Below are 14716 nucleotides of genomic sequence, written 5' to 3' on the forward strand. Positions count from 1 at the left end.
TATGGCATTATTCTTAGATCATCTGTCATTGCATGCTGTGTTCTGTCGTACCACAACCTTTTAAGACAAATAACCATATAAATATTTTTATAGAAATCCTCTAAAAACTTTATTCTTTTTTATTTATTATTTTAAAAATATGAATACTTATAACATGATTCCTCTCTTAATTATTAAATTATTATTTTTTTCATAGCATTGTGATGTATGCAGCTATTAGAAACATGATGATGCCAGTAACATAGTGGTATGATAGTGTCAAACCATTTTCTAATTCACTTGAATTATTTTAATGTAGTGCCATCAAAATGCAGAAGTTTACACTAAATCTACCAAAATACACGTAGACACTGAATTTTAGAAGGAAATCAGCAATGGGAAGAACGGATTAATTAAGGAGAGTTGAGTGTTAATAAAATTTAAAATGCAAAATAAACTACCATAAGAAAATAATTAATAATAAAAAAAAAAAAAACACACACAAAAAAAAAAAAAGATGAATCTGATTACAAATATATATATATATATATATATATATATATATATATATATATATATATATATATATATATCCATTAAGTGTGTTGAATTTTTCTTTTAGGAATTACTTTCCTAAAGTAAGCATGACACCAAATGCATGCAGGTCTGTGTTAGTAACTACATTGAATAGTGCTTGTACCATGGTTTGCTTATGACTTACTCAATGTTTAAATATATGGTTTCATAATGAGTATTGTGGCTTTTCAACCAAACATATTGTGGTTATCCAACGTAAAACCAAATAAATAAACCTCTTTCACTCCACTGTTATAAAAATCAAAAACATTTCACAGCATGACGGAATAATTCCTTACTGGTGACTGATCTAAGTTGTAGAATTACTTAATTGTGAATCTGGACAGAATTTGTCCATCTGGACAGTTGTGGATTCACAAATTGTCAGTAATAGAAATCTGCCATATTACAACCGTATGTATTATGAGGCTACTATCTTTTAGTAACATCAGTGTATGCAATAATTTTCCCTGCTTACAAAATGTTTGCAAGCATATGTTGTAGAGGTGAGGATAAAGGGCACAGAGCTTATTATGTAATTACTATGCACACAGAACTGCTGCTTGATTATGGTGAAAGTTATTATTATGCCACTGCTCTTATGCCAGTGGACTCATTTTGCTGATGCTTCCTGTTATTGTATTAGCTTTAACCTTTGAAGAGTTGATTTAAATCCTGACTGTGTATCACAGGTGAAAAGTATTCACTCCCGAGTTATGAGAAGGCATTTTCCCATATAATAAAGGTTATGTGCACTTGTTCTTGGTTACCTGTCTTGGTTTTAGGATACACATACTGCACATATTTTCTCTAATGTAGATTAACAGATAGGAGTAAAAGAAATTCTCATTCAACATTTTCCTATTACATTGCTTCTTACAGCTGTACTGTAAGTATAAAGCTGTTCATAAAAATTTCACTTCAATGAAACTATGCTGTTGTTTTCTCCCTCTGAAAAAGTATACATTATTAAATGTGGGACACAGCAGAGGACAGCCAGTTGCAAATGGAAGCTTGCCAGCTGCCATGCTGTGCTAATAATGGTAATGGCAATCTGTGTTAGAAACTCAAGACTTACCCAAGCAGTAAATACATGTATGCAGTGTGACCTTATATCACTGTCAAAATTTATAATAATCACATCAATTTATAGAAAGAATTATTAAGTGTTAGGATTGTTATACAGTGAAAACATTTTGGACTCACTGGGTCTCAGATGTTCCAATATGTCCATCTGGACAATAGATTAATACAGCACCATGTGTTAAGAAGGGGTCATGGCAGAGGTTGTATGTTCTCAGGAACAATTTTTAGGTCCAGATTAAGATCTGCTTAATTTAAAGGAATTATGAATTGGCAATACCCAGCAAATACTTTTTTGATTTTTTTCTTGTTTTATTTTGGCTTGAAGTGAAGAAGCCAAGTGTAGCCTAAATATACAGCCATGGGCTCTTTATTCACAGCATAGTGTGCTCTATGTAGAAATGCCTGAAAGTAATAACAAAAATTATGTCATAGAATACTCTGTGTAGGTTATGTGCCTAATCCATCAGTGAGAGTCAAATGTATACGTGTACATGAAGATACAGACAAAAGATCTACAGAAATTAGAAGCAGACTTAAATGTGTGCACATGAAGTGGGGAGAGGTGGGTAGACTGTAGTACTCGGAACTTTTGTGGTATTTTCCGTAATACTGCTTATATTAATTTGCTCTATAATACATTTGGCTCTAAAGTATGAATGAACAGGAGAATAAGTCTTAGTCTTTCAAGCAAGATTAATTTGTCTAAATATCACCAGCTTCATTTTTAGTTTAAGTGACAAAACTTACTGCATCACTGAGTTCAATAAGTCATTGACCATATTACTATCTTCAGTCACTGCATTACCAGTTTTGGGTAGGGTAATGAATCTGTACTTACTGCCAAGTATTGCTTTCTGTGAAATTATTGTTTGTGATGCTGTCACGCTACATATGCACATTTACTGCCAGTTTTATCAGCCCTTCAGGACCGAGGAACTGGATAACCAAATACATCTGGGCCCCTGAAGGAAGACTGCTTCTCCTTTTCCATGAAATTCTAGCATGTGCTGCTGTTTCATTTCTCCTGTCTAAATATCTTAATCATTTTGTAATCTCTTTCTTGCTCTGTCTACCGCCTTTGATCGAGACAAATGCCTGTTAGCACAATGGCTAACATGGCTTTGACTCATACAATTTCTGTCCTTCATTTTGGTACTGTTAATTGCTTCTGTATTCCAAAGATGAATCTACTCAAGCTACCAGCTCAAAGCTCAGGTGCTTTGCACATTCCTGACATTTGGTTCATGAGTTTGAGATGGAAGATACTGATAAAGGGAGCTAGTTGCCTTCTTTTCTAATGGAGGGGCTTGAAAGGAAGGAGTTGAAGGTTGCTTACCTTCTAATTGTCACAGCTCTGAGTTTTTTCTTGACACATTGTCATGTGACCTTGGCCAAGCTTAGGCAATTAGTAATCACTCACTGGTTTACTCAGTACATTTTGCACAAATGGCTAATGGAGCAGACAGTGAAATGTTTCTTACTTGGCAGTGACCCAGTTCTTTAGGTAGCTGCAATAGGATGATTGATATTGACTTGGTATTGAATCTCAATGTATTATTTTTAATGAATTTGTATGTTGAAAACTGCCAAATACCTCTGCATATTCTAAAATGTTTTTCTCTTTTTTTTTTTTTTTTTTTTTGCTTCACTAGTATCAGGATACGAATATGCAAGGTGTAGTATATGAATTAAACAGCTACATTGAACAACGTCTGGATACAGGAGGAGATAACCAACTACTTTTATATGAACTGAGCAGCATCATTAAAATAGGTAAGAAACAGATTCAGATGTCTCTGAGCTGTTGTTTGTTTAGCATCATTGCACAGCACATTTGTTATGTGGTTTAATTTATGAAGACAGGTATTGAGGGCTAACAGTATATTCTTCAGATGTTGTGTCAGTATGAACTTCAGTACCTCAGTGAACTCCTGACAGCACTTAAATGAGTTTCATCTTTGTAGAGAGTTCTGTATCCAACTGCAAAATCAGAGCACCCTGTTAGGGGACCCTGCCTGATCCAGGACATTGGACTAGATGATCACTATAGGTCCCTTCCAACCAATTCTGTGATTCTGTTAAATGAACCAAATAATAGGTTATTCTGGTTATGATGGTTTTGCAACATCAATATTGAAAGTAAAAAGAGATCTATCAGTAATATCACTGCACACCCCTTTTCAAACAAAACTGAGACGTTATTGACAGCATGTCTTAAACCAAAAAGGGTAGATTTGAATTAGATATTAGGAAGAAAATCTTCACTCAGAGTGTGGTGAGGCACTGGAACAGGTTTTCCAGAGAAGCTGCGGGTGGCCTCATACCTGAAAGTGTTGAAGACCAGGTTGGATAGGACTTTGAGCAACCTGGTCTAGTGGGAGGTGTCCCTGTCCATGGCAGGGGGAGGGGTTGTAATGATGATCTTTAAGATACCTTCCAACCCAATCTATTCTATGATTCTATGTCTTCTGCATGATTTCAGATTGCATTCAGTTGTATAAGCATTTCTTTCTATCAGATTTAAGTAACACTTGTCATAAAAACAAAAACAACAAAAACACGTCACCAAAACTTAAAATAAAAAAAAAAAAAAGAAAAGAAAGAAAAAATCCCCAATAACAATGTGTGTAATTTATATGTTGTGTTTATTTATTTATTTAGCCATAGTTGATATACTCACATTTCTATAGGAAGAATAGGTAGCTATGCTCAGTATAGCTTTCAAACAACTCTTTAGAAAGGCTTCCCCATTACTGATACAACTTTTTTTTTGTAAAAATGAATAATTGTTCTGATTTATATACATTATGTTTTGAACAGACCACTTCTGTTTACTGTATTTGCTTAAGTGGTTATTTGGATATTGATATCGAGCTCACAGCAAATCAGAACTGGGTTTTGCTTATACACAGCAAGTGGAAGACTGGGTCCACTTATCTTTTTTTTTTTTTTCTTTCCTAAAGCACTTGAGATTTTTTATATTTCTTGTACTGTGTTTTTTTTTTTTACCATGTAGCTCGATGTGCTTATGTACTGCAGGTGAAGGATTTAAAATGTGAATAAATATTGCCATGTTCTAAACTCTCAGTATGTTACAAAGTTGACAGTGAGCAAATAACAGAGTAGTGTTTTTTCCTTCCATCAAAGATACACAAAAAGCCAACTGATTTGATCACACAAAAGTATAATTACTCCCATGAAGCATTGGATTTAATCCAATAAGTGGATTCCTGTGTTCATTCATAAAAATAGTGTATCAGATAAGTACATGTACTGGTTAAAATGGTTATTACATGTTGAAAAGAAAGATTTACTTAGATTAAATACCAAGTCTGCTGTGTAAAGCAGAGAAAAAAAAAATGGACCTCCTGCTCTTCTGAAACTGAGACTCTTCTGATACTGAGTATCTGAGAGAATACCTTTCTGATTCTGAGACTTTTCATTTCAGCTGTAAGTTCTGATTGTTGGTTGACTTTAAATTTTTGAAAGGTTGAGGAATTCAACTTTATCCTGTTTCATACAGCAGTGTAAATCTGGCAAAAATTGGGCAAGTAAAAAACTTCTGGTGTGTGTCACTGGTTTTGGAATTGGACAGGTGCAGAAAATAGAAACTGTTTGTTTTGAAACACATTTTTATGGCAGTATTTGCAACATTTTATTTTCCCATACTTTTCTGTCTTAAGGCAAGGATAAATATAGCTTACCATCTACAAACAGTGTTTATTTTACTCATGGAAATTATAATCTTATCTGCCTGATCATACTGTAAATTCATGTTCTTATTTTACTTCTATACTCTCATATGAAACAATTTGAATTTACAGACATTCGGCCTTGGAATAGGAGCATGGTGTGTAAAGAGGTTGTTTCTAATTATCTTTTAGACTGTAACAAACGACAGTGCTGTAAGCAAGTATTGTACTGTACCTCTAATTTTGTAGAGTCTTGGAAGTTTTAAAGGACACAGTAATAGACTTTCACCTTTAGAATTGTAGATACTTGTCCTAAGTAGAATTGAATTTGTGGTTTCACCTCAGAGAACTCATATAAGTTCAATTGTCCCTCTGAGTACAATTATTTCTTTTATTATTGCTTTGGCAGCTACAAAAGCTGATGGATTTGCACTATATTTCCTGGGAGAATGCAATAATGTAAGTATTCTGGATTAAGATACTACTTTTCTATACAGTTAAAAGTGCATTTTCCAATTTTACAATATTTTGAATTTATTTTGTACCTCATTTAGCAGGAAATATTACCTAAGTGCTAAATGCTAGCTGTCTGTTAGTTTTATTTCTGTAAATTAGAAGTTTCTTGAACATAGTGGCAATTAAAAAATATATATTTTCTGCATGTTGTGTCCTGGCCTTTCTTTTTTTCTTTCTTTCTTTTTTTTTTTTTTTTTTTTTTTTAATTTGATAGTAGACAGCTGTTCTTTCTCTGACTCTATCAACTTAAGTTGTGATTTGGCTCCATTATTAATTATCTTTAGCAAACATGCAAAGTAACGTGAATTTGCTCTCAGTATAACCTGTTATTTTCATCTGGTTATGCTTCTGATTTTTAAAATAGTATCAGGTCTTCTGTTAACTGTGAGCTGCAACTTGACCATAAGATAATGTAAAGTTCAGGTGTAGATTTTGGTTACCATGAGATATATTGTGCTTTTAAAATTCACAAATGAGATTAGTTTCTAGTTTAATAATTGGAATAGCAATGACTGCAATACTGTTTTGTCACTTAACATTTAGAATTCCTTTTTTTTTTTCTTTCTTTTTGTATCCAAGTCAATTTGTACAGTTACCATTACACAACATTTTGTAGTTACTTTAAATGGCTGCAGAGAAGGAAATACAGTTTATACTTCACTAAGTTCCATCAACTTAAAAATCACAAGTTGACAGAAATGTTGTATCTTTCATTTGTTCAAGAAACAAATTAAGTTCTTCTAACTGACTAGAAGGGAAAACATTTATTTTTTTTTCCTCACTGATTTTGTTTCCTTACTTTACATAGTCAATTTACATTTTGTAGCCCATTAATCAACTCAAGAGCAAAGTCCATGAATCTTTGCTCTTTGTGAAATGATTGCATTCAGGAAAAGGGAAAGAATGCCATTTCTGAAATAATAAAAAAAGTGAATTCAAGATATACAAACCTGCAAGTGACTTAAGCCCTGCCTGAGAATATTTTTAACTTGTTCAAATAGACTTTCTAATTAGAAGGCCCATATAGAAATTTCTTCAAAGTAAGAAGTGGAAATGGGTTCTGTGTATTTTTTCATCTCAAGATTATTTAATATGATGAAGTTTATCAGCTGTATTCTTTACAAATTAGTTTTGATCTGTGTTCTGTAAATACAAAGATAGTGTTTATTTTAACTACTTTTTTACTAAGGGTGATAATTTAAGTAATGTATTCATCCTCTGTGTTAGTTGATGACAATTTTCACTTTAATGCAAACAGTCACTGAAGACAGGAACTTGCAGGAACTGAAACCATCAGTTCTGAATGCACAGTACCGGACAGTTTCAGGGGCAGTAATTGCATGCCAGCTAAGCAATAGGTACATCTCTATAATTGATTTTAAAACATTACAGTGAAATTAACTTTACAGAATAAGACCTAGACAATTCTTACTATGGTGAGGTTTTTAAAGTTAGATTTGTGTGGCATGAAAGGGGTAAAAGGGACTCTTCCCAGTCTCCCTACCATGGGCACTTTCTGACCTTCTGCTTTGTGTTTGTGTGTGTTTTGTTTGTTTGTTTGTTTTTAATAGCCTATCAAGCAGTTGAATGAATCTGCTTCCCAGTATAACTTTCCTGCATAAAGTTCCAACCACTAAAAACACACATTGACTTTATTAACCACTGCTATGTAACTGCATCTCCCAAAATGGAATGTTCCTGATGTAGTTTTTATAGGGACTGATCTCAAGTTCTTTGAAGTTAGTGTGAGATTTTCCATTCACATTAGTGGGCTTTGTGCCAGACCCATGTTTGTAGTCTTATAACTAAATGGTAATGCATTAGCCTACTTTTTGTAGGAAATTGCCATTGAAAATTAATTTGGTTATCTTTGTCTCTTGAATATTTAATCTAAAGGATATGTCCAAGATATTAACCATTGGTCAGCAAGTACTGGTGATGTATAAATAAGTCTCCGTTAAATGGGAACAAAAAGATTCTGCATCGTGTAAAGTCAGAAAGGGGCTAATTCTTTAAGCTGAAGTTAACTATTTTGTTTCAAAAATTACAAAACCCTGTAATTAGTGTAGACAAAGTAAAGCAAGTACTGAACACGTATAGCCACATATTAAAGAATAGCTTCTATTTTTTTTTGTGTCAATTTTTGATGCTTGGTTTGAGATTTTAATTTCTCAAATCCAGAAAAATTGAAATGTTTCCATTTTAGCATATTTTTTTTTTTGATTAAAAAATACGCATGTATCTCCTTGTATTTATGCAGTCAGCAACCTTATGTATACCTGATGTGACAGTTATTTTCACCATGCTTTCAAACAAATAATTTGTGCCTGCATACTGCTTTTCTGGAGCGTGTGTAGGTTTTATTTATTTATTTATTTTTGACAACTAAGTATTGAGAGGTGATTATGTCAAAATGGAGGAAGACTGATAATAAGTTAGATACCTACTTTCTCCTGAATAATTCTCTAGTGATTTTTGTTCTGATTTAATTCTGTAAGGGACCTTAGGATCAAAACCAGAGCTAAAGCATTAACTCTACTTTATTTCAGCTCTCACTGTCTATATGTATAAGCATACTTGTGCCTGTTTAAAGAAATCCAAACTTGAGAATTTTGAGGTGCTAATCTGTTCAGCTGGGGAACATTTTTGTAATACAAGATTTCCGTAACTGCTTTTAGCCTAAATTAAATAAGGAGTTTCTAATTAGGATAAAAGTTAGCTTCCTTTCACAGAAATTGTAGGCATTTACAGAGTGAAAACAAGCAAATGATTACTACATACTGTGTGCTATTATTTCTTAATATTGAGAGATTGCCCTATCATTGCAAATCTTCTTTCATGGCTTACTAAGATTTCTTCGTAAATATTTATTTGGTGCAATTTTTAATATAGACAGCACTTCCCTATTATATTAGAGCTGAAAGCATCTTTGTTTAATGTAAAGATAAGTTTGGCCTTTTTCTTTTTGCAAAGCATAGGTGATACTTTTGCTGTTAAAGGAGGACCTTGCTTTGTAGAAAGAGTTCCTTTGCCATTTTAACAGGACAGGGTAAACACCCTGTTGCTGAAGGTGTTTTAAGGACACAGCAGAATTCAACAGTATATCATTACTTTGGACTTTTGTGAGTTTGTTAAAATACCTGACCACATATTAGGTTTCTTTATAGCCTTGTTTTCTTTCTCTCTGTTGAAGGTAGAAACATACCTTGAGTCAGATAACAGCAGGATGAGGAAATTTCTAGCTGATATGTCAGACGGAATGCCTTTGGGATCTTTAGCTGAGTGAATTTGCTTGATATAGAAGGCTCCACACCAATTACATGTTATAGGGCATTTATGCGAGTGTTACTCAGCATTGGTGCCAGAATGAGTGTGGGCAGTTCAGTAATTTTAGTGACTTTCTGGTTGTTCAGATTGCTTGGGAGTTCTGGCACTTGGTGTGCTCCGTGTTAACTGATTGTTCAATTCTGCTGATAGTATGATTCTGCTTCTTAAATAATTGCCCCCAAGCAGGTAAGTACCACTCGCATGTCCAACTCCTTGCTCCCCCCGTAAAGTCTTTCCGTGTTTCAGAATCTGTTTTTGCATATGCTATGCATCTGGTAAAATAGAGTGCAAAATATGCAGGTGCTGGAAACAGCATGGCTTTTTCATCATGGTAAAAGGATCTGAACCAAACTGTGCTCACTACTTCTGGTTCTTGAACTCTGTTACATTGTGCCATGTAGATGTACCTTTATGAATTATCTTTGCCCATGGCTTACTGCACTTATGCAAATAAAATGATCTTAAATTAGATAACACTCATTTTGCAAATACTATAAACTTGTAGACTGGAAACACTTCCAAATCAGACAGAAATGTTCCACAATTCTTTAGGAAACGACATTACTTTGTTACAGTTCTCTGTTTTATTACTGATGGGGATGAAAATATAGTTCATAGTTCTCATGCTATTACCTTAATTGAATATCATCTTTAAACATGACTTAAAGGATTTGACAGGGTGTGTATGTAAATTAATGTGCCCAAGTACCATGCTAGCTGAGCATGGATTTAAACTCATAAGCTGATATCTTTGCCAGGCAATATTTCTAAAATACTTTATACAGAGTTAATAATGTATTACTACATTATCTCATTCTTCAGATGTCTCCTTTTTATAGTACTTATTTGTGTAATTCAACACATGATCATATTGATTCTTATGTAAAGCTGTGTGAGTTTGAATTTAATTGGCATATGCTTAAAGTAGCTTTTACTAGTTTTTGTGCATGTTACTTAGCTCCTGAAACTGAAAATTGCGTTACAAGCAGACTATCCTTGCTTCATGTAGGAGTTTTCTATGTTTTAAGAAATAATTATGTGGGGCCACAAATCCATGCACACACTGTGCTTCAGAGTGTATGTTGTTAAACCATTGTAGAATTTTTAGTCATACAGAATGTTGTTGCTGCTTGACATACAGTGCCACCTAGTGAATTTATGGGGTGATGTGAATTATTAGGAAAAGGAAAAAGAATCTACTCATTGCTAACTGTCTCAAGTTTTGTGCCGACCTGACATACATGATTTTGAGTATGCAGACATCTTCTCTGAGATATGAAAGTTTTAAACATGTTTCTAGGTGAAACTCTTCTTATTTGCAAGCCAATTCAGAAAAATTTAGTCTCTATCCTTGAGTTAATTCTACCACTATGTAAACTTTTTACAGACATAGCGAAAGAAATCTGTTGCTTTCCTACTTGCCAGAGAATAGTGATGCTCAGCAGAGAGGAAAAGCTCTTGATCAATTACTATTTAACAGTTCAATTTTGAGTTAACAGATTATCAAACTGTAAGTAAATGAAATGGGTAACTGTCAAGATATGTCTTAACGAAGTTTTGGTCCTGTTTCACTTACTATTCAGCTAGGCAATATGGTGAAATAGTCATGATGAAAATACCACACGTAGAATACAGATCTAGTCAGAGACTAGGTAATTTGTGGTTCAGTATCAAAATGGCAGGGTATTTTGTACAAATCCTCAAGGATTTATCCTGGATCTGGTTTTGCTCAGTATATTCATTGATGCATGGATGAAAGGCTTATTAAATTTGCATCTGGCATGAAACTGGGAAGGACTTCAGATGTTCTTATACAGAAAGATTAAAATTCAAAATGATCATGAGAAAGTGGTCTGAAGAAACCAGACAATAATTTGGTGAGGACAAATTCCAGATCCTGCATAGATTGTATATCTCTGTAGTTGATGATTTTGAGAAAGATTCTGAGAGTTGAAGTGAATCTGAAAGTAAACATGAGCCAACAACATCATCACTATTGTAAAAGAGACATTGTGCTGTGTATCAGAAGTCTAGTCTTCACAACAAGTAATTTTCCTGTTACTCTGTACTCTTGTTGTGGTTTCAGGTGGAAAAATATGTCTGGTTTAAGCACTTCACTTTAATTAAAAAGTGGAAGGGCTGAAGAGAGCCCAAAAGAGAACAGAGAGAATAGTCAGGAAACAGAAGAACTGGCATTTCAGTTCTTCTGCAACAACAACAACAACAAAGTTGAGGGGTGAAGATATGCCTGGGTAAGGCAGAGAGGAAGGTAATTTTCTATATATTTATGGTATATAGGGCAAGAAGTAGGAGGGTTGGATTGACATTAGGAAAGCTTCCTCAATTGCATCTGTAATGAAACACTACAGTGTGTTGCTTGTGAAAGCTCAGGTACCTTCATCCTCACAAGTCTTTTGAGAGCTGTTTAGACAAACATCTTTCAGAAAAATGCTTAGCTGACCATGCCTTAAAACAGAGGGGGGGTGGAAGAGAGGTGAGTCACTGTAGTTTTCTGTGTCAATAAGCTAGTGTAACTCTTGAGGGAGTTTTCAGTTTTATGAATCAACAGGAGAGTTTTCAGGAATTAAATGAAGTTAGAAATTAACACAATTTAAAAGTAAACCAATATTAAAAACAAAACAATTACTAGTTGTTTTACAGCACATAAGTGCATTGTTTTCACTTCACAATTATCTAACATTTGTATATTTTCCCAACATACCTGCATAGTATAGAGTTTAAAAATGCAAATCTCTCAAGTACTTGGTTAGCTTTAAAGAAGGAAATGAGATTGTTTTTAAAATTATTAAAATGGGTATAATTTTTTCCCTTTTATCCTTTGTGTGCTTCTTGCAGCAGAATTGCTGCACTTGTGCTTAAACTCAGGACATAAATGCCTATAGGTCTTTAAGATTTTAGCATGGTAACATTGGCTACTATGTCAGTTTAGCCAGCTTACAAATCCAAGCTTTTTTTTCCCGTGGATGCTTCCCAAATTTGTTTTGTTTTGTTGGTTTTCTTGGTCATAATTGCTTATTGTGGTAAGCTTTGTTCCTGCAAAAACTGGTCTTAAGGAGCAGCCTTAATACCTATCTACAATTAATTGTATCATCACTAAGCTGTATGGTCTTATTATTTTCTGTTGCATCCTTTACTAAGAGGAAAAAATTGTTACTATCACTAAACAATACCGGATGTGAGCTGAAAATACTATTAAACTCACTTAATGTCAACTTGCTGAATTTCCATTTCTCTTTATTTTATTTTTTTTCCCAAGCAATAATTTGTATAGCAATGTTGTAGTATTAAGAATTTCATTTCATGTCAATTGAATATTAAATCATTTTCCATTAAGCATTTTCAGGGCTGGTTTTATCTGCCAAACTCACAGTGAGAGTCACCCGTAGCTCCAAAACAACTAGTTAATGGAATGCTTAGGATGTGTGTACTTTAACCCTCATTCTTATCATTAAACCTGGTACTTATCCAGACCTCTTTGCTGCAAAGATCTCTTAGAAAAAAAAAAATATATGATTGGTATTTGTTATAAGAAATATTGTTGGTAGAGAATAAACAACTGAGCAGTTTGGGAAACGCAAGCAATGCATGTTTGCTGTTCTGCAGTTCAAATCCCGACAAACCTTATATAGCTGGTTGAATGGTGCCTCACTTTTTTGGATTGGGATTTGTTGTTCTAATATATTCCCATGGGCTACACCCCAACAGCCACTAGAAGAATAACATCGCTTACATCTATAGTTGACCTCATCAGAGGAGCCAAAGACTAAGACTGAAAGCACCTGAAAACTGTGGGTAGTTTCTTATCATTGGAGGAACATCTGTCAGGAGAAGCTGATGGTATGTGTTATGAGACTTGGGCTGCTCCTCCTCATCTTTTCTTTCATTGGGATTTTAATCTTCTGTCTCTGTCAAGCATTACATTTCACCAGAAAAAAAAATAATAAAAAAATAAAAAAATGTAGGGCCAAGATATGACAGCATGACGAGATGAGTAACAGTTGTGCTTCTTGTGGATTCTCTTATCTGCTGAAAGTGAGGAGTGCTGAGGTTTCTGTTTCAGCCACAGTAAAGTGGTTTAAGATAAATTTTTTTTGTAAATTCAAATGACTAAGTGCAGGGCATCAAGGAATGAGCATCAAGAGCTGTATTATGGCTTTATGGGTACATACTAGTTTTGTTACGCATCTGAAAGCCAAATTTACTGTCTTTTGGTTGTAATTGAGAATGCTGTCATGATGATATTCATCATGAACAGATTACAGTTATGCATTATGCATTATTGTAGACTGAAAGTCTAGTTAATATATTAGTTGTTAATTAATTATTATTAATATATTGTAGAATAGACATGAGAGATTACAATATGTTCATTCACTTAAAATGCCTATGACATATGAAAAGATCAGTTTTGTTACATTTTTCTCTGTTCAACAGTGGCCAGACCTGGGGGTGCTGGTTGATGAGAAGCTCAACAGGAGCCAGTAATGTGCACTTGCAGTCCAAACAGCCAACCATACCCTGGCTGTATCAAAAGAAGCATGACCAGCAAGTTCAGGGAATGATTATCCCTCTCTACTTGGCTTTCACGAGACCCCACCTGGAGCACTGTGTTCAGCTCTGGGTCTCCCAGCACAAGAAGGGTTTGGAAGTGTTAGAACAAGTCCAGAGGAGGGTCATGAATGATGATAAAGAGCTGGAGCACCTCTCCTGTGATGACAGACTGAGGGAGCTGGGGTTGTTCAGCCTGGAGAAGAGAAGGCTCAGTGTTGATCCTTCCAGTACCTAAAGGGAGCCTACAAGAAAGCTGGAGAGGGATTCTTTATCAGGAAGTATAGTGATTGTATGAGGAGTATTGGCTTTAAACTAAAAGGGGGGAGATTTAGATTAGCTATAAAGAAGAGATTCTTTACTCTGAGGGTGGTGAGGCACTGGAAAAAGTTGCTTAGAGAAATTTTGGATGCCCTATCCCTGGAAGTGTTCAAGGCCAGGTTGGATGGGGCTTTGAGCAACCTGGTGTAGTGGGAGGTGTCCCTGCCCATATCAGGTGGATGGAACAGGAGGATCTTTAAGATCCCTTCCAACCAAATTGAACCATTCTATGGTTCTATGAAAGATGTGGGTTAGTACAAGTTTATGGACTAATTGCAGCTTATATATAGTTATGACAAAATGTGCATGTCTTTTGAATAGTACTGCACAGTTGGAATGAGATTTTAGATTGTTCAGTGACCTTGGACATCAAGGACTGTTTGATAATGCTTAGTTTGATAGTGGTGGTTTATCCTTGAACAGTCATGCTCTCTACCTGTAGAGAGTAAGAGGGAATAGTTTCAAACATAGTACCTGCTAGGTACTTAGAAGAGGTTTTGCTCGCTGACCTCTTAACAATGTATTGTGTTTTTGTTGTTGTTGTTGTTGTTTTTGTTTGTTTTTTGTTTTTTCCTCTAAAAGAAACAAAACTTGAATCTCTTCTAAGAAACTCTTTTCCATTGGTAAAATTACGATAGTATCCATGTGCT

At 34.6% G+C, this 14716-nt stretch overlaps 1 protein-coding gene across 4 annotated transcripts in view; it reads left to right on the forward strand.

Annotated features, from left to right (window-relative positions):
* Nucleotides 1-14716, forward strand: part of PDE10A (phosphodiesterase 10A) — a 366309-nt gene that overhangs the window by 296539 nt on the left and 55054 nt on the right. For all 4 annotated transcript variants that reach the window (XM_068676942.1, XM_068676940.1, XM_068676941.1 and 1 more), the window contains 2 exons: nt 3294-3414; nt 5743-5792. In XM_068676942.1, coding sequence (XP_068533043.1) covers nt 3294-3414; nt 5743-5792 — 171 coding nt within the window. The remainder of the gene's footprint in view (nt 1-3293; nt 3415-5742; nt 5793-14716) is intronic.

This window comes from Anas acuta, chromosome 3 (assembly GCF_963932015.1).
Source record: "Anas acuta chromosome 3, bAnaAcu1.1, whole genome shotgun sequence".
NCBI lineage: Eukaryota > Metazoa > Chordata > Aves > Anseriformes > Anatidae > Anas > Anas acuta.